The sequence below is a fragment of the Salvelinus fontinalis genome, chromosome 2, assembly GCF_029448725.1.
Source record: "Salvelinus fontinalis isolate EN_2023a chromosome 2, ASM2944872v1, whole genome shotgun sequence".
In the NCBI taxonomy this organism is placed as follows: domain Eukaryota; kingdom Metazoa; phylum Chordata; class Actinopteri; order Salmoniformes; family Salmonidae; genus Salvelinus; species Salvelinus fontinalis.
This window is the reverse complement of record NC_074666.1, coordinates 4,070,022-4,092,176: the sequence shown is the minus strand read 5'-3', so window position 1 is coordinate 4,092,176 and position 22,155 is coordinate 4,070,022. Positions and strand designations below refer to the sequence as shown.

Here is a 22,155-nt window from a genome sequence, read left to right as displayed (position 1 = left end):
CAGTTGGTATATAGTAGAGCGTGACGCTTGGCGCTTGCAACGACAGGGTTGTGGGTTCGATTCCCACGGGGGGACCAGTACAGGGGAAAAGGTATGAAAGTTGCTCTGGATAAGAGTGTCTGCTAAATGACTAAAACGTAAGAAATATTTTTTTTTGGGGGGGGGGACATCCGCTCCTCACTGAGTCACTAGCAACGAAGGTCATTTTCTCTTCCTGTCACGTGATCTGAGTGTTGTGACACTCCAGATCATCACAAGGGGGCTTTCCTGTGAAAAGGAAGTGAATTGACACTAAAAGAAAAAGGGACTATTTACAGTGTAATCAGCATTAGAATCATATTAATATAATGGATTTCCCCTCAATATAATTACATATTGACTTAATATGATAATACAATAGAATCCTTTACATTCATTTTTACAAAAACTCTAAATTGGACTTTGAAAGATTTTGTGGTCCTTTGAGCCTCTTGAGTATGGACAGCTGCTAGTGAATGTGTGGTAACAATTTACTGTAATTATCATTACACAATAGATGCTTCTAAGCGGTGTAGAAGCAGTTTTATATCCCCTGACTAAGTCCCAAGTGACACCCTATTACCTACATAGTGCACGACTTTCCCCTGTGTCCTATGGGCCCTGGTTAAAAGTAGTGCACTACACTAGGGAATAGGGTGCCACTTGGGACATACATTGCATTATCACTGTTGTTATTCTTTACTTTATGTTGTTCCTCTAATGTTTATTCTCTATCTGTCTGTCTTTCTCCCCTGTCTGTCTCTCTCTCTCTGTGTCGTCTCGTCCCGTCCCTCTACTCTCCGTCTGTCTGCTCTCCTCTCCGTCTCCTCTCCTCTCTGTCCGTCTGTCTCCTCTCCGTCTGTCTGTCTGTCAGTACACCTGTTTGATGCGCTCTAGGAAGGATACTACAGAGGTATCTACCTGTCCAACGCTCTGCTTTCTGCTTACAGGCTTGCTCTCCTGTTATGTGTGCGTATCACAGGGCTCTGGTCAAAAGTAGTGCACTAAATAGGGAGTCATGCTGTGTTGGTGGCCTTGCATGTTGCTTGTCCTGTTGTCCATTGGGCTTCGCATGACCTCAACCATAGAAATATAGAATAACTAAAATGGCTATATTGACTTGAAATGGGATGACCGTTCTAGGGATTCAACTTCTATGACTCTATGACCAAGGTGTTGGTGATGCCTAGAGATGCATCAGGACATTAGTACATTATGATGCATCAGGACATTACTACATTATGACGCATCAGGACATTAGTACATTACGATGCATCAGGACATTACTACATTACGATGCATCAGGACATTACTACATTATGATGCATCAGGACATTACTACATTATGATGCATCAGGACATTACTACATATCAGGACATTACTACATTACGATGCATCAGGACATTACTACATTATGACGCATCAGGACATTACTACATTATGATGCATCAGGACATTACTACATTACGATGCATCAGGACATTACTACATTATGATGCATCAGGACATTAGTACATTATGATGCATCAGGACATTACTACATTACGATGCATCAGGACATTACTACATTACGATGCATCAGGACATTACTACATTATGATGCATCAGGACATTACTACATTATGATGCATCAGGACATTACTACATTATGACGCATCAGGACATTACTACATTATGATGCATCAGGACATTACTACATTATGATGCATCAGGACATTACTACATTATGACGCATCAGGACATTACTACATTATGACGCATCAGGACATTACTACATTATGACGCATCAGGACATTACTACATTATGACGCATCAGGACATTACTACATTATGACGCATCAGGACATTACTACATTATGATGCATCAGGACATTACTACATTACGATGCATCAGGACATTACTACATTACGATGCATCAGGACATTACTACATTATGATGCATCAGGACATTACTACATTACGATGCATCAGGACATTACTACATTATGATGCATCAGGACATTACTACATTATGATGCATCAGGACATTACTACATTATGATGCATCAGGACATTAGTACATTACGATGCATCAGGACATTACTACATTATGACGCATCAGGACATTACTACATTATGATGCATCAGGACATTACTACATTATGACGCATCAGGACATTACTACATTATGACGCATCAGGACATTAGTACATTATGATGCATCAGGACATTACTACATTATGGTGCATCAGGACATTACTACATTATGATGCATCAGGACATTACTACATTATGACGCATCAGGACATTACTACATTATGACGCATCAGGACATTACTACATTATGGTGCATCAGGACATTACTACATTATGATGCATCAGGACATTACTACATTATGATGCATCAGGACATTACTACATTATGATGCATCAGGACATTACTACATTATGACGCATCAGGACATTACTACATTACGATGCATCAGGACATTACTACATTATGATGCATCAGGACATTACTACATTATGACGCATCAGGACATTACTACATTATGACGCATCAGGACATTACTACATATCAGGACATTACTACATTACGATGCATCAGGACATTACTACATTATGATGCATCAGGACATTACTACATTATGATGCATCAGGACATTACTACATTATGATGCATCAGGACATTACTACATTATGATGCATCAGGACATTACTACATTATGATGCATCAGGACATTACTACATTATGACGCATCAGGACATTACTACATTATGACGCATCAGGACATTACTACATTATGACGCATCAGGACATTACTACATTATGGTGCATCAGGACATTACTACATTATGATGCATCAGGACATTACTACATTATGACGCATCAGGACATTACTACATTACGATGCATCAGGACATTACTACATTATGACGCATCAGGACATTACTACATTATGACGCATCAGGACATTACTACATTATGACGCATCAGGACATTACTACATTATGACGCATCAGGACATTACTACATTATGATGCATCAGGACATTACTACATTATGACGCATCAGGACATTACTACATTACGATGCATCAGGACATTACTACATTATGATGCATCAGGACATTACTACATTATGACGCATCAGGACATTAGTACATTACGATGCATCAGGACATTACTACATTACGATGCATCAGGACATTACTACATTATGATGCATCAGGACATTACTACATTATGACGCATCAGGACATTACTACATTATGATGCATCAGGACATTACTACATTATGACGCATCAGGACATTAGTACATTATGATGCATCAGGACATTACTACAATATGACGCATCAGGACATTAGTACATTATGATGCATCAGGACATTACTACATTATGACGCATCAGGACATTACTACATTATGATGCATCAGGACATTACTACATTATGACGCATCAGGACATTACTACATTATGACGCATCAGGACATTACTACATTACGATGCATCAGGACATTAGTACATTATGACGCATCAGGACATTACTACATTACGATGCATCAGGACATTACTACATTATGATGCATCAGGACATTACTACATTATGAAGCAGCAGGGAAGCCAAGCCAGAAAACAAAAAGCTATATTACAATCTATGTGTTGTGATAAGTGTGTTTGCTCTGTAACCTGTTAGTTCATATGCCTTGCCACCGTGATATATAGGCCGAAAGGCCGAGACAACAAGAATGAATTAATAAATTCAACCACACTTTTGTTTCATCACCAAACCGGAGAGCAACATCTGTCTGGTGAAATCCACAAAGCAAATATTGCATGTGACAAACAGTTACATGACCTACTGCAGGGGTCAAGCAAGTTCATGTTTTCAACACTAAACAACTATTGATTTAGAACCACAGAGTTTTACCACAAGACGCAAAGAAAACAGGAGCTGCCTCCACTATTCCAGCACCATTTTAACCACAAATCACCTCTGTTTACTCTCATACAGTGACAACTCAAAGATACTAAAAATATTTTAGTCCAATCAACTAAATAATAGTCAGCTAAATATGATGTGGATGTCCATGGTTCTGATTTGTGTGTGGAAGTAGAAAAACATGTTGACTCACCAATGCCATCCTCCTTTTTCATGGTGCTTATACGGTCTATGACTCTGTCATACAGTAGACGCTTTAATTGTTTGTTGTTCTAGGCTACCCGGCTAAAATACTTACTCGCTAGACTAACTTCCATTCGTGGACAACGTTAGCTAGTTAACATTAGCCTTCTACATCTAGCTACACATTGAACTTCCATCCTCTCAGGCAAGGGGCACAACAATGTATGAATTAATGGTTGGATCAGAATCGCCTTTATAATCATTGGCCAGTACAGAGAATTAACCACAAGTCCAAATCCCTATCTTCATCCCATGGATAATTTAGGAAATCGCAAGCTAGCCACCGGAGGACAACGACACAACAATTAGAGTTTTTCCTGTCAATGATGTTTGGCTTGATGTGATGTGATTGGACTGAAGCCAAATCCAAACTGGCTTCCCTTGACATTTTTTTTGTTTTGTTGGTGTGCCAGGACCATTCACAGTTGAGCTCAACTTAGTTTAGCGCAACGCTGATTGGACATTATTTTGTATAATATTTTTTTTATCAAGGGAAGCCAAATGCTCGCTGGCTTCGCTTGCATTCAACGTTACAGGCGGCCACAATATCATACTCTATCTGACCAGACAGCATCAGATAAATGGGCTACACTTCATTTACTACACACACTGAAACAGAGGGTTTTTCTCCCTCGGATGCTTTCTCCGGTGAGATACATTCAGACACTTGGGAATTTAAGAGAATTTATGAAACACAGAAAGACGAAAGTTAAATTATTTATATTTTTTATTTTTTTATTGGTACATTTTTGGGGGGAAGCTTGGCATTCATGAATACAAGCCACCTACACTATATACTATATATACAGTATACACTACGATATAGTGCACTACTTTTGTTGTGCACTAAATAGGGAATAGGGTGCCATTTGGCATTCACACAGTGTGTGTGTGTGTGCTTGCTCACTCACTCTGACCTGCACTCAGACATGTTTGCTCAAACGCAATGGCTCCTTGCTGGTACCTCCGACCCGCTGCGGCACCAAGACAACATAATCCCCCTCACTGCCTCTCTCACTCTCCCACCTATAGGACTGCCTATAGTAACCCTGCTAGTTAAATAAAGGTTAAATTAATATAAAATGTAGCCTAGTGGTTAAGAGCATTAGCCCAGTAACCGTAAGGTCGCTGGTTTGAATCCCAGAGCTGGCAAGGTGGAACGTTCTGCCCCTCGAGCAAGGCAGTTAACCCCAATAACAACACCTGCTTCCTGTACCTCTGCACCTCTCTGATTCAGAGGGGTTAGGGTTAGCCCGTTTCCTTTCTCTTACCCTCCTGCAGTGTGTCTTGATGCCCGGGTAACCTGTTGTTGTGTTGGTGTGCATGCATGTCAGCCTGTGTACAGTTCCGTGTGGGGTTTATACGGGGTGTACTGTGGTTATATGGCGGCTGTGAGTAAAGATAGGATAAACAATAAACAATACTCTATATACTGCAATACCAATGGAATCTAGCAACTAGAACAGAAACTTCAATTCAATTGAATACACCTTTTAATCTCATTTCATTGGGTATAAAACTTTACAACAAGATGTGCAATGGATGCCCAGAGGATAACACTTAATTTAAACACTGATCCTTGATTTATCGCCTCAGGAGACTGCATCTCCTGGTTCTCTATAGTGTTAGTAGAACCTGAAGGTTCTCTATAGTGTTAGTAGAACCTGAAGGTTCTCTATAGTGTTAGTAGAACCTGAAGGTGCTCTATAGTGTTAGTGGAACCTGAAGGTTCTCTATAGTGTTAGTAGACCTGAAGGTTCTCTATAGTGTTAGTAGACCTGAAGGTTCTCTGTAGTGTTAGCAGAACCTGAAGGTTCTCTATAGTGTTAGTAGACCTGAAGGTTATCTATAGTGTTAGTAGACCCTGACGGTTCTCTATAGTGTTAGTAGAACCTGAAGGTTCTCTATAGTGTTAGTAGAACCTGAAGGTTCTCTATAGTGTTAGTAGACCTGAAGGTTCTCTATAGTGTTAGTAGAACCTGAAGGTTCTCTATAGTGTTAGTAGAACCTGAATGTTCTCTAAAGTGTTAGTAGAACCTGAAGGGTCTCTGTAGTGTTAGTAGAACCTGAAGGTGCTCTGTAGTGTTAGTAGAACCTGAAGGTTCTCTAAAGTGTTAGTAGAACCTGAAGGTTCTCTGTAGTGTTAGTAGAACCTGAAGGTTCTCTGTAGTGTTAGTAGAACCTGAAGGTTCTCTGTAGTGTTAGTAGAACCTGAAGGTTCTCTATAGTGTTAGTAGACCTGAAGGTTCTCTATAGTGTTAGTAGACCTGAAGGTTCTATGTAGTGTTAGTAGAACCTGAAGGTTCTCTGTAGTGTTAGCAGAACCTGAAGGTTCTCTATAGTGTTAGTAGACCTGAAGGTTATCTATAGTGTTAGTAGACCCTGATGGTTCTCTATAGTGTTAGTAGAACCTGAAGGTTCTCTATAGTGTTAGTAGAACCTGAAGGTTCTCTATAGTGTTAGTAGAACCTGAAGGTTCTCTATAGTGTTAGTAGAACCTGAATGTTCTCTAAAGTGTTAGTAGAACCTGAATGTTCTCTAAAGTGTTAGTAGAACCTGAATATTCTCTGTAGTGTTAGTAGAACCTGAAGGTGCTCTGTAGTGTTAGTAGAACCTGAAGGTTCTCTAAAGTGTTAGTAGAACCTGAAGGTTCTCTGTAGTGTTAGTAGAACCTGAAGGTTCTCTATAGTGTTAGTAGACCTGAAGGTTCTCTATAGTGTTAGTAGACCTGAAGGTTCTATGTAGTGTTAGTAGAACCTGAAGGTTCTCTGTAGTGTTAGTAGACCTGAAGGTTCTCTATAGTGTTAGTAGAACCTGAAGGTCGTGTTTGTTCTGCCTGTTGACTGACCTTTTGTTTTGTTTTCTGGGTTACCAGGTGCTGGAGGCCACCCGCGTCACACGCAGGAAAAGCAACATGGCGCTGAGGTGGGAGGCGGGGCTTTACGCTAATGAGGATGGAGAGGAAGAAGAAGAGGAAGAAGAAGAGGAGGAGGAGGAGTAGACAGTCCTCCCTTGTGTTCTGTGACTATAAGGAATGTAGGGATAGATGGATAGAGGGATAGAGAGATGAAGGGATGGAGAGAGGAGGAGACAGCAAGACAACCACAAGTATTTATTTTACTAAGTATTTTGATCACATGACCTGTCACGTGACCTACTGGATGGACCAACCAGGAAGTAACATCCAGCCCCACACTGGAATCCAGAGAGACCCATGGGATATGGCTGGATGAGTATTGGTTCAACACAGAGACATTACACTCTCAGAAAATAAAAGATGCTATGTAGAACCTAAAATGGTTCTTCAGCTGTCCCTGTGGGAGAACCCTTTGAAGAACCCTTTTGGTTTCAGGTAGAACCTTTTTCAGTTCCACGTAGAACCTTTTTCAGTTCCAGGTAGAACCTTTTTCAGTTCCATGTAGAACCTTTTTCAGTTCCATGTAGAACCCTTTTCACAGAGGGCTCTACGTGGAACCCAAAAGGGTTCTACACGGAACCCAAAAGAGTTCTACACGGAACCCAAAATTGTTCTTCCAAGGGTTCTTCCACAGGGATAGCCAATGAATCCTTTTGGAACCTTTTTCCCCCCAGAGTGTGTAAGCTTGTCAAGTGATCCTATTCTATTATCTCAGTGGTGTGGGGAAGGACGTCAGACTCTGTGGAATCACTGGAAACCAGACTTCGTCCCAAATGGCACCTTTTTCCTATCGTGCAATATGGGCCCTGTTTAAAGTAGTGCACTATATAGGGAATAGTGGTCATTGTCGACCTCGTGACTATATGTAACCTTCTATATTACCAGTATTCCTCAGTAAGACAGGTGTTTATTAAATATATATTATCAATCTAGATCTGCTTTAAATGAGTTCCATATTTATAAAGTAACACAGTAAGTCCTCTCCTCTTCCATTCCTACCATTTGATGATGGAACTTGAAACACACAGATACAGTATATGTGTTATCTAAACAGCAGACATGAGTTCATTTAACTAAATGAGCTCATTTAAACTGAATGGCGTGTTTAGATTGAAAGCATTGGTTACTCGGAAGGAAGGAAGGAAGGAAGGAAGGAAGGAAGGAAGGAAGGAAGGAAGGAAGGAAGGAAGGAAGGAAGGAAGGAAGGAAGGAGAGAAGTGGAGAAAGCTATCTTCAGGTCATTTCTCAATGATTAATAATCACTTAATTGATCAGTTTGATCAATGAAGGAAGCGTTCAGGTGTTTATAGATGGATGTGATTATCAGGGAGTTGATGAGTGAACGGCCTACTAATCAATCAAGGAGATGAATGAGTTGAACATGAACATGCTTGTAGTCATAGAGGTGCCTATTAACAATTATCATTGTTATTTCAAACAAACTATGTGAGATGTCCCAAATGGCACCCTATTCCCTACATAGAGCCTATGGGCCCTGGTGAAAAGTAGTGCACTATATATAGGGAATAGGGTGCCATTTGGGACGCAAGTCCATTGTAATGCAACGTAAGTGGTGTAGAAATATAACTGTTATGGAGACAAAATGGCCGCCAGTCCACCCATGACGGCATAATTCAAATTCTATGGATGTGAGACGATATACATGTCTGTGAATTTGTGTGTTTTTTTTGGACTGAACAAGACAATATCATCATCCAACTGGTTTCAAAACAGTCTGTATTATTAAGTATTTCAATGTCAGATATTTAAAATAATAATAATAATAATTGTAGCCCACTGATCATTTCTGTTGTACCTATATCAGCATTGCTTGTTAAATATGAGCTCTTCTCTGATGTAAGCAGTCTTTACTTGTGACATAATGACATACGATTGATGTGGATGTGATGTATGGAAAAATCTGTCTCGGGAAAGAAATGTTCTTATGTTTGACTTTTGAACTTGGTAGCAGAGGGTGAGATTTGTTACGTTTTTTGAAGAAGTCCATTGTCCTACAGTTAGATTGGGTCAAGGACCACACATTTCAAAACACCACAGTCTATTGCAGTCAAAGTGATAGTTTGCATGAAAATATAATACTTTTTTTATCCAGTTATTATATCTTAAAAGGGGGCATATTTTTCATTACCAATAGGCAGAACTCTACGGTGTATTCGGAAAGTATTCAGACCCCTTCACTTTTTCCACATTTTGTTACGTTACAGCCTTATTCTAAAATGGATTACAATTGTTGTTTTTTCACCTCAATCTACACACAATATCCCATAACGACAAAGCAAAAACAAGTTTTGAAATTTTTGCTATTTGAAATAATACATTTACATAAGTATTCAGACCCTTTACTCTAGTACTTTGTAGAAGCACCGTTGGCAGCGATTACAGCCTCAAGTCTTCTTGGGTATGACGCTACAAGCTTGGCACACCTGTATTTGGGGAGTTTCTCCCATTCTTCTCTGCAGATCCTCTCAAGCTCTGTCAGGTTGGATGGGGAGCGTCACTGCACAGCTATTTCCAGGTCTCTCCAGAGATGTTTGATCAGGTTCAAGTCCAGGTTCTGGCTGGGCCACGCAAGGACATTCAGAGACTTGTCCCGAAGCCACTCTTGCGTTGTCTTGGCTGTGTGCTTAGGGTCGTTGTCCTGTTGGAAGGTGAACCTTCGTCCCAGTCTGAGGTCCTGAGCGCTATGGAGTAAGTTTTCTTCAAGGATGTCTCTGTACTTTGCTCCGTTCATCTTTCCCTTGACCCTGACTAGTCTACCAGTCCCTGCAGTTGAAGAAAATCCCCACAGCATGATGCTGCCACCACCATGCTTCACTGTAGGGAGGGTGCCAGGTTTCTTCCAGACGTGACACTTGGCATTCAGGCCAAAGAATTCAATATTGGTTTCATCAGACCAGAGAATCTTGTTTCTCATGGTATGAGAGTCTTAAGGTGCAGTTTGGCAAACTTCAAGTGGGCTGTCATGTGCCTTTTACTGAGGAGTGGCTTCCATCTGTCCACTCTACCATAAAGTCCTGCTTGGTGGAGCGCTGCAGAGATGGTTGTCCTTCTGGATGGTTCTCCCATCTCCTCAGAGGAACTCTAGAGCTCTGTCAGAGTGACCATCAGGTTCTTGGTCACCTCCCTGACCAAGGCCCTTCTCCCCTGATTGCTCAGTTTGGCCGGGCGGCCAGCTCTAGGAAGAGTCTTGGTGGTTCCAAACTTCTTCCAATAAAGAATGATGGAGGCCACTGTGTTTTTGGGGACCTTCAATGCTGCAGAAATGTTTTGCTACCCTTCCCCAGATCTGTGCATCGACACAATCCTGTCTTGGAGCTCTTCGGAATATTCCTTCAACCTCATGGCTTGGTTTTTGCCCTGACAGGCACTGTCAAATGTAGACAGATGTGTGCCTATCCAAATCATGTCCAATCAATTGAATTCACCACAGATGGACTCCAATCAAGTTGTAGAAACATCTCAAGGATGATCAATGGAAACAGGATGCAGCTGAGCTCAATTTCAATCTCATAGCAAAGGGTCTGAATACTTACAGTTGAAGTCGGAAGTTTACATACACCTTAGCCAAATACATTTAAACTCAGTTTTTTTTTTACAATTCCTGACATTTAATCCAAGTAAAAATTACTTGTCTTAGGTAAGTTAGGATCACCACTTTATTTTAAGAATGTGAAATGTCAGAAGAATAGTAGAGAGAATTATTTATTTCAGCTTTTATTTCTTTCATCACATTCCCAGTGGGTCAGAAGTTTACATAGACTCAATTAGTATTTGGTAGCATTGTCTTTAAATTGTTTAACTTGGGTCAAACGTTTTGGGTAGCCTTCCACAAGCTTCCCACAATAAGTTGGGTGAATGTTGGCCCATTCCTCCTGACAGAGCTGGTGTAACTGAGTCAGGTTTGTAGGCCTCCTTGCTCGCACACGCTTTTTCAGTTCTGCCCACAAATTTTCTGTAGAATTGAGGTCAGGGCTTTGTGATGGCCACTCCAATACTTTGACTTTGTTGTCCTTAAGCCATTTTGCCACAACTTTGGAAGTATGCTTGAGGTCATTGTCCATTTGGAAGACCCATTTGTGACCAAGCTTTAACTTCCTGACTGATGTCTTGAGATGTTGCTTCAATATATCCACATAATTTTCCTCCCTCATGATGCCATCTATTTTGTGAGGTGAACCAGTCCCTCCTGCAGCAAAGCACCCCCACACCATGATGCTGCCTCCCCCGTGCTTCACGGTTGGGATGGTGTTCTTCAGCTTGCAAGCCTCACCCTTTTTCTTTCAAACATAATGATGGTCATTATGGCCAAACAGTTCTATTTTTGTTTCATCAGACTAGAGGACATTTTGTCCCCATGTGCAGTTGCAAACCGTAGTCTGGCATTTTTATGGCGGTTTTGGAGCAGTGGCTTCTTCCTTGCTGAGCAGCCTTTCAGGTTATGTCGATATAGAACTCGTTTTACTGTGGCTATAGATACTTTTGTACCTGTTTCCTCCAATATCTTCACAAGGTCTTTCGCTGTTGTTCTGGTATTGATTTGCACTTTTCGCACCAAAGTACGTTCATCTCTAGGAGAACGAACGCGTCTCCTTCCTGAGCGGTATGACGGCTGCGTGGTCCCATAGTGTTTATACTTGCGTACTATTGTTTGTACAGATGAACATGGTACCTTCAGGTGTTTGGTAATTGCTCCCAAGAATGAACCAGACTTGTGGAGGTCTACAATTTTTTCTGAGGTCTTGGCTGATTTCTTTTGATTTTCCCATGATGTCAAGTGAAGAGGCACTGAGTTTGAAGGTAGGCCTTGAAATACATCCACAGGTAAACCTCCAATTGACTCAAATGATGTCAATTAGCCTATCAGAAGCTTCTAAAGCCATGACATCATTTTCTGGAATTTTCCAAGCTGTTTAAAGGCACAGTCAACTTAGTGTATGTAAACTTCTGACCCACTGGAATTGTGATATAGTGAATTATAAGTGAAATAATCTGTCTGTAAACAATTGTTGGAAAAATTACTTGTGTACTGAACAAAGTAGATGTCCTAACCGACTTGCCAAAACTACAGTTTGTTAATTAACAAGAAATTTGTGGAGTGGTTGAAAAACGAGATTTAATGACTCCAACCTAAGTGTATGTGAACTTCCTACTTCAACTGTATGTAAATAAGGTATTTCTGTATTTTTATTTTAATACATTAGTAAACATTTCTAAAAACCTGTTTTTGCTTTGTCATTATGGGTTATTGTGATGTCATTATGGGGTATTGTGTGTAGATTGCTGAATATTTTTATTGATTTAAACCATTTTTTAGGATTAAAAACGCTGTGACGTGACAAAATTTGGAAAAAGTCAAGGGGTCTGAATACTTTCCGACGGCACTGCATGTCCAGCTCTATGTCCAGCTCTATGTCCAGCTGCATGTCCAGCTCTATGTCCAGCTCTATGTCCAGCTCTATGTCCAGCTGTATGTCCAGCTCTATGTCCAGCTGTATGTCCAGCTCTATGTCCAGCTCTATGTCCAGCTCTATGTCCAGCTGTATGTCCAAGCTGCATGTCCAGCTCTATGTCCAGCTCTATGTCCAGCTGTATGTCCAGCTCTATGTCCAGCTGTATGTCCAGCTCTATGTCCAGCTGCATGTCCAGCTGTATGTCCAGCTGCATGTCCAGCTGTATGTCCAGCTGTATGTCCAGCTGTATGTCCAAGCTGTATGTCCAAGCTGTATGTCCAGCTGTATGTCCAGCTCTATGTCCAGCTGTATGTCCAGCTCTATGTCCAGCTCTATGTCCAGCTCTATGTCCAGCTGTATGTCCAGCTGTATGTCCAGCTCTATGTCCAGCTGCATGTCCAGCTGTATGTCCAGCTCTATGTCCAGCTGTATGTCCAGCTCTATGTCCAGCTCTATGTCCAGCTCTATGTCCAGCTGCATGTCCAGCTGCATGTCCAGCTGTATGTCCAGCTGTATGTCCAGCTGTATGTCCCAGCTGTATGTCCAGCTGTATGTCCAGCTGCATGTCCAGCTCTATGTCCAGCTCTATGTCCAGCTGCATGTCCAGCTCTATGTCCAGCTCTATGTCCAGCTCTATGTCCAGCTCTATGTCCAGCTGTATGTCCAGCTCTATGTCCAGCTGTATGTCCAGCTCTATGTCCAGCTGCATGTCCAGCTGTATGTCCAGCTGCATGTCCAGCTGTATGTCCAGCTGTATGTCCAAGCTGTATGTCCAGCTCTATGTCCAGCTGTATGTCCAGTGATGTCAGTCAGAACAAGACCGGAGTATTACCTTCTCTTAATGGACTAAACAACAATAACAGCAACAACAGGAGCAGTTAACTATTCATTTGACACTTAAACCAGAGATGATAAAACACCAGCTGAGAACAACAACACCTTTTAACTACTACGCCAAAAAGAGCCTGTTTTCCAGAATGAGGACTCTACTAACCCACAAACCAGAACCCGAGAACTGTCTAGGGAAGTAGGTTGTGGGCCGTGCCCTCTGACCCCCAAAAGAACATTCTGGGTATGCTCCGAGTCTGTTCGTTTCCCTGAAAGAAACACCACAGACTGCGACTCAAATGGCACGCTATTCCCTATATATTATATTACGCTTGGACACGGTCATTAACCTCTGGTTAAACGTAGTGCACTATATAGGGAATAGGGTTCCATAGGGCTCTGGTCTAAAGTAGTGCACTATATAGGGAATAGGGTTCTATAGGGCTCTGGTTAAAAGTATTGCACTATATAGGGAATAGGGTTCCATAGGGCTCTGGTCTAAAGTAGTGCACTATATAGGGAATAGGGTGCCATTTGGGATTCAAGCCACCCTCAAAAACCTTGTTAATGGTTCCTTATAGTGTTTTTTTTTTATATATGATGCATATAATATATCAAAAAGTATTTAATGGACAATTGTGTCCTTTTATATGAGTTCAATAAGTTTTGATTTAGTTTCTGTTTTAGACTGAGGACACAGAGAGCTGAGTTTCTGCTTTAGACTGAGGACACAGAGAGCTGTGTTTCTGTTTTAGACTGAGGACACAGAGTGTTATGCTGGTGAATGAGGACCCAAAAGCGACTTAATAGAAACAGAGTCTTTATTCCAGTCTTAAACAAAAACCGATACTCCTGGATATCATCTTAGGTAAATCCAAAACAGGAAAACTGAAATCCTCTCGTCAGTAGAGAGGAACGACTGGAGACCCGGCCACAGACTGCAGGTCGCTTCGGGAAGGCACAGGCCGTAGCTGACATAGACACCTGCTCACACGCAGCATCTGAAGAAGGCAAAAACACGACAGGGCGGAACAAGGACACAGAACAGCAAACATCAAACAAGGATCCGACAAGGACAGAAGCGGAAAACAGAGGGAGAAATAGGGACTCTAATCAGAGGGCAAAATAGGGGACAGGTGTGAAAGAGTAAATGAGGTAGTTAGGAGAATGAGGAACAGCTGGGAGCAGGAACGGAACGATAGAGAGAGAGAGCGAGAGAGGGAGAGAGGGAGGGAGAGAGAGGGATAGAAAGAGGGAAAGAACCTAATAAGACCAGCAGAGGGAAACGAATAGAAGGGAAGCACAGAGACAAGACATGATAATCAATGACAAAACATGACAGTACCCCCCCACTCACCGAGCGCCTCCTGGCGCACTCGAGGAGGAACCCTGGCGGCAACGGAGGAAATCATCAATCAACGAACGGTCCAGCACGTCCCGAGATGGAACCCAACTCCTCTCCTCAGGACCGTAACCCTCCCAATCCACTAAGTACTGGTGACCACGTCCCCGAGAACGCATGTCCATGATCTTCCGTACCTTGTAAATAGGTGCGCCCTCGACAAGGACGGGGGGGGGGAGGGAAGACGAACGGGGGCGCGAAGAAAAGGTTTGACACAGGAGACATGGAAGACAGGGTGGACGCGACGAAGATGTCGCGGAAGAAGCAGTCGCACAGCGACAGGATTGACGACCTGAGAGACACGGAACGGACCAATGAACCGCGGAGTCAACTTGCGAGAAGCTGTCGTAAGGGGAAGGTTACGAGTGGAAAGCCACACTCTCTGACCGCGACAATACCTAGGACTCTTAATCCTACGTTTATTGGCGGCTCTCACAGTCTGCGCCCTGTAACGGCAAAGTGCAGACCTGACCCTCCTCCAGGTGCGCTCACAACGTTGGACAAAAGCCTGAGCGGAGGGAACGCTGGACTCGGCGAGCTGGGACGAGAACAGAGGAGGCTGGTACCCAAGACTACTCTGAAACGGAGATAGCCCGGTAGCAGACGAAGGAAGCGAGTTGTGAGCGTATTCTGCCCAGGGGAGCTGTTCTGCCCAAGACGCAGGGTTTCGAAAAGAAAGGCTGCGTAATATGCGACCAATCGACTGATTGGCCCTTTCTGCTTGACCGTTAGACTGGGGATGAAACCCGGAAGAGAGACTGACGGAAGCACCAATCAAACGACAGAACTCCCTCCAAAACTGTGACGTGAATTGCGGGCCTCTGTCTGAAACGGCGTCTAACGGGAGGCCATGAATTCTGAATACATTCTCAATGATGATTTGTGCCGTCTCCTTAGCGGAAGGAAGCTTAGCGAGGGGAATGAAATGTGCCGCCTTAGAGAACCTATCGACAACCGTAAGAATCACAGTCTTCCCCGCAGACGAAGGCAGACCGGTAATAAAGTCTAAGGCGATGTGAGACCATGGTCGAGAAGGAATGGGAAGCGGTCTGAGACGACCGGCAGGAGGAGAGTTACCTGACTTAGTCTGCGCGCAGTCCGAACAAGCAGCCACGAAACGGCGCGTGTCACGCTCCTGAGTAGGCCACCAAAACCGCTGGCGAATAGAAGCAAGCGTACCCCGAACGCCGGGGTGGCCAGCTAACTTGGCAGAGTGAGCCCACTGAAGAACAGCCAGACGAGTAGAGACAGGAACGAACAGAAGGTTACTAGGACAAGCGCGCGGCGACGCAGTGTGAGTGAGTGCTTGCTTTACCTGTCTCTCAATTCCCCAGACAGTCAACCCGACAACACGCCCTTCAGGGAGAATCCCCTCGGGGTCGGTAGAAGCCACAGAAGAACTAAAGAGACGGGATAAGGCATCAGGCTTGGTGTTCTTATTTCCCGGGCGATAAGAAATCACGAACTCGAAACGAGCGAAAAACAACGCCCAACGAGCTTGACGTGCATTAAGTCGTTTGGCAGAACGGATGTACTCAAGGTTCTTATGGTCAGTCCAAACGACAAAAGGAACGGTCGCCCCCTCCAACCACTGTCGCCATTCGCCTATGGCTAAGCGGATGGCGAGCAGTTCGCGGTTACCCACATCATAGTTGCGTTCCGATGGCGACAGGCGATGAGAAAAATAAGCGCAAGGATGGACCTTATCGTCAGAATGGAAGCGCTGGGACAGAATGGCTCCCACGCCCACCTCTGAAGCGTCAACCTCGACAATGAATTGTTTAGTGACGTCAGGAGTAACAAGGATAGGAGCGGATGTAAAACGCTTCTTGAGGAGATCAAAAGCTCCCTGGGCGGAACCGGACCACTTAAAGCACGTCTTGACAGAAGTCAGAGCTGTGAGAGGGGCAGCCACTTGACCGGAATTACGAATGAAACGCCGATAGAAATTAGCGAAACCGAGAAAGCGCTGCAACTCGACACGTGACTTAGGAACGGGCCAATCGCTGACAGCCTGGACCTTAGCGGGATCCATCTGAATGCCCTCAGCGGAAATAACAGAACCGAGAAATGTGACAGAGGAGACATGAAAGGCGCACTTCTCAGCCTTCACGTAGAGACAATTCTCTAAAAGGCGCTGGAGTACACGTCGAACGTGCTGAACATGAATCTCGAGTGACGGTGAAAAAATCAGGATATCGTCAAGGTAAACGAAAACAAAGATGTTCAGCATGTCTCTCAGTACATCATTAACTAATGCCTGAAAGACAGCTGGAGCATTAGCGAGACCGAACGGCAGAACCCGGTATTCAAAATGCCCTAACGGAGTGTTAAACGCCGTTTTCCACTCGTCCCCCTCTCTGATGCGCACGAGATGGTAAGCGTTACGAAGGTCCAACTTAGTAAAGAACCTGGCTCCCTGCAGAATCTCGAAGGCTGACGACATAAGGGGAAGCGGATAACGATTCTTAACCGTTATGTCATTCAGCCCTCGATAATCCACGCAGGGGCGCAGAGTACCGTCCTTCTTCTTAACAAAAAAAAACCCCGCTCCGGCGGGAGAGGAAGAAGGCACCACGGTACCGGCGTCGAGAGAAACAGACAGATAATCCTCGAGAGCTTTACGTTCGGGAGCCGACAGAGAGTATAGTCTACCCCGAGGGGGAGTGGTCCCCGGAAGGAGATCAATACAACAATCATACGACCGGTGAGGAGGAAGAGAGTTGGCTCTGGACCGACTGAAGACCGTGCGCAGATCATGATATTCCTCCGGCACTCCTGTCAAATCACCAGGTTCCTCCTGAGAAGAGGGGACAGAAGAAACAGGAGGGATAGCAGACATTAAACACTTCACATGACAAGAAACGTTCCAGGATAGGATAGAATTACTAGACCAATTAATAGAAGGATTATGACATACTAGCCAGGGATGACCCAAAACAACAGGTGTAAAAGGTGAACGAAAAATCAAAAAGGAAATGGTCTCACTGTGGTTACCAGATACTGTGAGGGTTAAAGGTAGTGTCTCACATCTGATACTGGGGAGAAGACTACCATCTAAGGCGAACATGGGCGTGGGCTTCCCTAACTGTCTGAGAGGAATGTCATGTTTCCGAGCCCATGCTTCGTCCATAAAACAACCCTCAGCCCCAGAGTCTATCAAGGCACTGCAGGAAGCAGCCGAACCGGTCCAGCGTAGATGGACCGACAAGGTAGTACAGGATCTTGATGGAGAGACCTGAGTAGTAGCGCTCACCAGTAGCCCTCCGCTTACTGATGAGCTCTGGCTTTTACTGGACATGACATGACAAAATGTCCAGCAGAACCGCAATAGAGGCAAAGGCGGTTGGTGATTCTCCGTTCCCTCTCCTTAGTCGAGATGCGAATACCTCCCAGCTGCATGGGCTCAGTCTCTGAGCCGGTGGGAGGAGATGGTTGAGATGCGGAGAGGGGGAACACCGTTAACGCGAGCTCTCTTCCACGAGCTCGGTGACGAAGATCTACCCGTCGTTCTATGCGGATGGCGAGTGCAATCAAAGAGTCCACGCTGGAAGGAACCTCCCGGGAGAGAATCTCATCCTTAACCTCAGCGTGGAGTCCCTCCAGAAAACGAGCGAGCAACGCCGGCTCGTTCCAGTCACTGGAGGCAGCAAGAGTGCGAAACTCTATAGAGTAATCCGTTATGGATCGATCACCTTGACATAGGGAAGCCAGGGCCCTGGAAGCCTCCTTCCCAAAAACTGAACGATCAAAAACCCGTATCATCTCCTCTTTAAAGTTCTGATAATCGTTAGAACACTCAGCCCTTGCCTCCCAGATAGCTGTGCCCCACTCCCGAGCCCGACCAGTAAGGAGTGATATGACGTAAGCGATCCGAGCTCTCTCTCTTGAGTATGTGTTGGGCTGGAGAGAGAACACAATATCACACTGGGTGAGAAAGGAGCGACACTCAGTGGGCTGCCCAGAGTAACATGGTGGGTTATTAACCCTAGGTTCCGGAGACTCGGAAGACCAGGAAGTAGCTGGTGGCACGAGACGAAGACTCTGAAACTGTCCTGAGAGGTCGGAGACCTGAGCGGCCAGGGTCTCAACGGCATGACGAGCAGCAGACAATTCCTGCTCGTGTCTGCCGAGCATTGCTCCCTGGAACTCGACGGCAGTGTTGCGAGAATCCGTAGTCGCTGGGTCCATTCTTGGTCGGATCCTTCTGTTATGCTGGTGAATGAGGACCCAAAAGCGACTTAATAGAAACAGAGTCTTTATTCCAGTCTTAAACAAAAACCGATACTCCTGGATATCATCTTAGGTAAATCCAAAACAGGAAAACTGAAATCCTCTCGTCAGTAGAGAGGAACGACTGGAGACGCGGCCACAGACTGCAGGTCGCTTCGGGAAGGCACAGGCCGTAGCTGACATAGACACCTGCTCACACGCAGCATCTGAAGAAGGCAAAAACACGACAGGGCGGAACAAGGACACAGAACAGCAAACATCAAACAAGGATCCGACAAGGACAGAAGCGGAAAACAGAGGGAGAAATAGGGACTCTAATCAGAGGGCAAAATAGGGGACAGGTGTGAAAGAGTAAATGAGGTAGTTAGGAGAATGAGGAACAGCTGGGAGCAGGAACGGAACGATAGAGAGAGAGAGCGAGAGAGGGAGAGAGGGAGGGAGAGAGAGGGATAGAAAGAGGGAAAGAACCTAATAAGACCAGCAGAGGGAAACGAATAGAAGGGAAGCACAGAGACAAGACATGATAATCAATGACAAAACATGACACAGAGAGGTGTGTTTCTCTGATTAGACTGAGGACACAGAGAGGTGTGTTTCTCTGATTAGACTGAGGACACAGAGAGGTGTGTTTCTGCTTTAGACTGAGGACACAGAGAGGTGTGTTTCTGCTTTAGACTGAGGACACAGAGAGGTGTGTTTCTCTGATTAGACTGAGGACACAGAGAGGTGTGTTTCTCTGATTATACTATGGTCGTGTCCCAAATGGCACCCTATTCCCTACACAGTGACCTGGTCAAAAGTAGTGCACTATTTAAGCAATAAGGTCCAATTCAGGATGCAACCTGTGTGTGTGGGGCGACAGTGTTACCTGGGCAACAGTGTTGATTTGTTGACATTCAGACAGTATTGTATTTGTCTTGAGAGAGCGAGAGAGAGGGAGAGAGAGGGAGAGGGAGAGAGGATGAGAAGGGGAAAGAGAGCATTAAGAGATTATCCTGAACTTCTTAACATTGTCCAGGAAGATGAACAGAGATTGACCTGTGACCCAGGAAGTTAAACAAAATAATGCTGATCAGTGATTGGCTGATGATAGGCAGAGGGCAGGTATTACTTAAAGACAGTGTTGGTTAGTTTTAAATTATGAACAGAAACACAAAAGAGGTTTTTGTATCTGAAAAGAGTTAACTCCCAAAAGAAGAAATGTGATGTATTGTCTGGTTGCTTTGATGTGTGTAGGAGACAAATACTATTTTTGAGAGTTTTTTCAAAAGGGCAATGTTATGGTAACAAGAGAGTAATGTAACAAAACGGGTAATGTTAGGGTAACAATATGGTAATGTTAGGGTAACAACACGGTACTGTTGTGTAATAAAAAGGATAATGTAACAAAGGGAAGTGTTAGGGCAACAAGAGGGTAATATAAGAATAAGGTATTGTAGCAAAGGGGTAATGTTAAGGTAACCAGAGGGTAATGTAACAAAGGGTAATGTAACAAAGGGTAATGCAGGGTAACAAGAGGGTAATATTAGGGTAACAAGGTGGTAATGTAGCAAGATGGTTATGTAACAAAAATGTATTGTCATGGTAATGAGGGTAATGTTAATGTAACAGGAGGGTAATGTAACAAAAGGGTCATGTTAGGATAACAAAATGGCAGTGTTGGTGTAACAAGAGGATAATGTAACAAAGGGTAGTGTTAGGGTAACACTAGGGTAATGTAACAAAAGGGTCATGTTAGGATAACAAAATGGCAGTGTTGGTGTAACAAGAGGATAATATAACAAAGGGTAGTGTTAGGGTAACACTAGGGTAATGTAACAAAAGGGTAATGTTAGGGTAACAAGATGGTAATATAAGAATAGGTTATTGTAGCAAAGGGATAATATAGCAAAGGGGTAATGTTAGGGTAACACGAGGCTAATGTAACAAGAGGGTAATGTTAGTGTAACACGAGGCTAATGTAACAAGAGGGTAATGTAACACGAGGGTAATGTTGGGTAACAAGAGGGTAATGTAACAAGAGGGTAATGTAACACGAGGGTAATGTAACACGAGGGTAATGTTAGGGTAACAAGAGGGTAATGTAAAATGAGGGTAATGTAACACGAGGGTAATGTAACAAGAGGGTAATGTAACAAGAGGGTAATGTTAGGGTAACAAGAGGGTAATGTAACAAGATGGTAATGTAACACGAGGGTAATGTAACACGAGGGTAATGTAACAAGAGGGTAATGTTGGGTAACAATAGGGTAATGTAACACGAGGGTAATGTAACACGAGGGTAATGTAACAAGAGGGCAATGTTAGGGTAACAAGAGGGTAATGTAACAAGAGGGTAATGTAACAAGAGGGTAATGTAACAAGATGGTAATGTAACAAGAGGGTAATGTTAGGGTAACAAGAGGGTAATGTAACAAGAGGGTAATGTAACACGAGGGTAATATAACACGAGGGTAATGTAACACGAGGGTAATGTAACAAGAGGGTAATGTAACACGAGGGTAATGTAACAAGAGGGTAATGTTAGGGTAACAAGATGGTAATGTTAGGGTAACAAGAGGGTAATGTAACAAGAGGGTAATGTAACACGAGGGTAATGTAACACGAGGGTAATGTTGGGTAACAAGAGGTTAGTGTAACAACAGGGTGTGTTCTCCCAGCTTTACACAACTGTCTGCTATTTCAGTAGCATTAGTCAAAACATATACTGCAGATGGAAACTGTGTGCTGTTGCCATGTATTTACAATGTACAGATGTCTCTGGTCCCGTGTGGCTCAGTTGGTAGAGCATGGCGCTTGCAACGCCAGGGTTGTGGGTTCATTCCCCACGGGGGGACCAGGATGAATATGTATGAACTTTCCAATTTGTAAGTCGCTCTGGATAAGAGCGTCTGCTAAATGACTTAAATGTAATGTAAATGTCTCTTATAGCATATGATACCAAAACAGCACAAATCCTATATTTTAAAAGTAAGACATTCATTCAAGTTGAATTTGGTCTCAGAACTTGAAAAGAAAGTAGATGTTTCTTGAATAACTAAATGAGTAATCGTACTGTATATTTGGTGGGATAATGCAGTTTGCCATGTGTGAATATTAAAACCATTTTCAGGGTC

General features: G+C 43.6%; 1 protein-coding gene across 4 annotated transcripts in view; it reads left to right on the top strand.

Annotated features, from left to right (window-relative positions):
* LOC129810602 (A-kinase anchor protein 2) overlaps positions 1-7,255 on the top strand; it is a 239,817-nt gene extending 232,562 nt beyond the window's left edge. For all 4 annotated transcript variants that reach the window (XM_055861305.1, XM_055861297.1, XM_055861290.1 and 1 more), the window contains one exon: positions 7,064-7,255. In XM_055861305.1, the coding sequence (XP_055717280.1) occupies positions 7,064-7,189 (126 nt within the window). In that variant the 3' untranslated portion in view covers positions 7,190-7,255. The remainder of the gene's footprint in view (positions 1-7,063) is intronic.
* Positions 7,256-22,155: the final 14,900 nt, after the last annotated feature.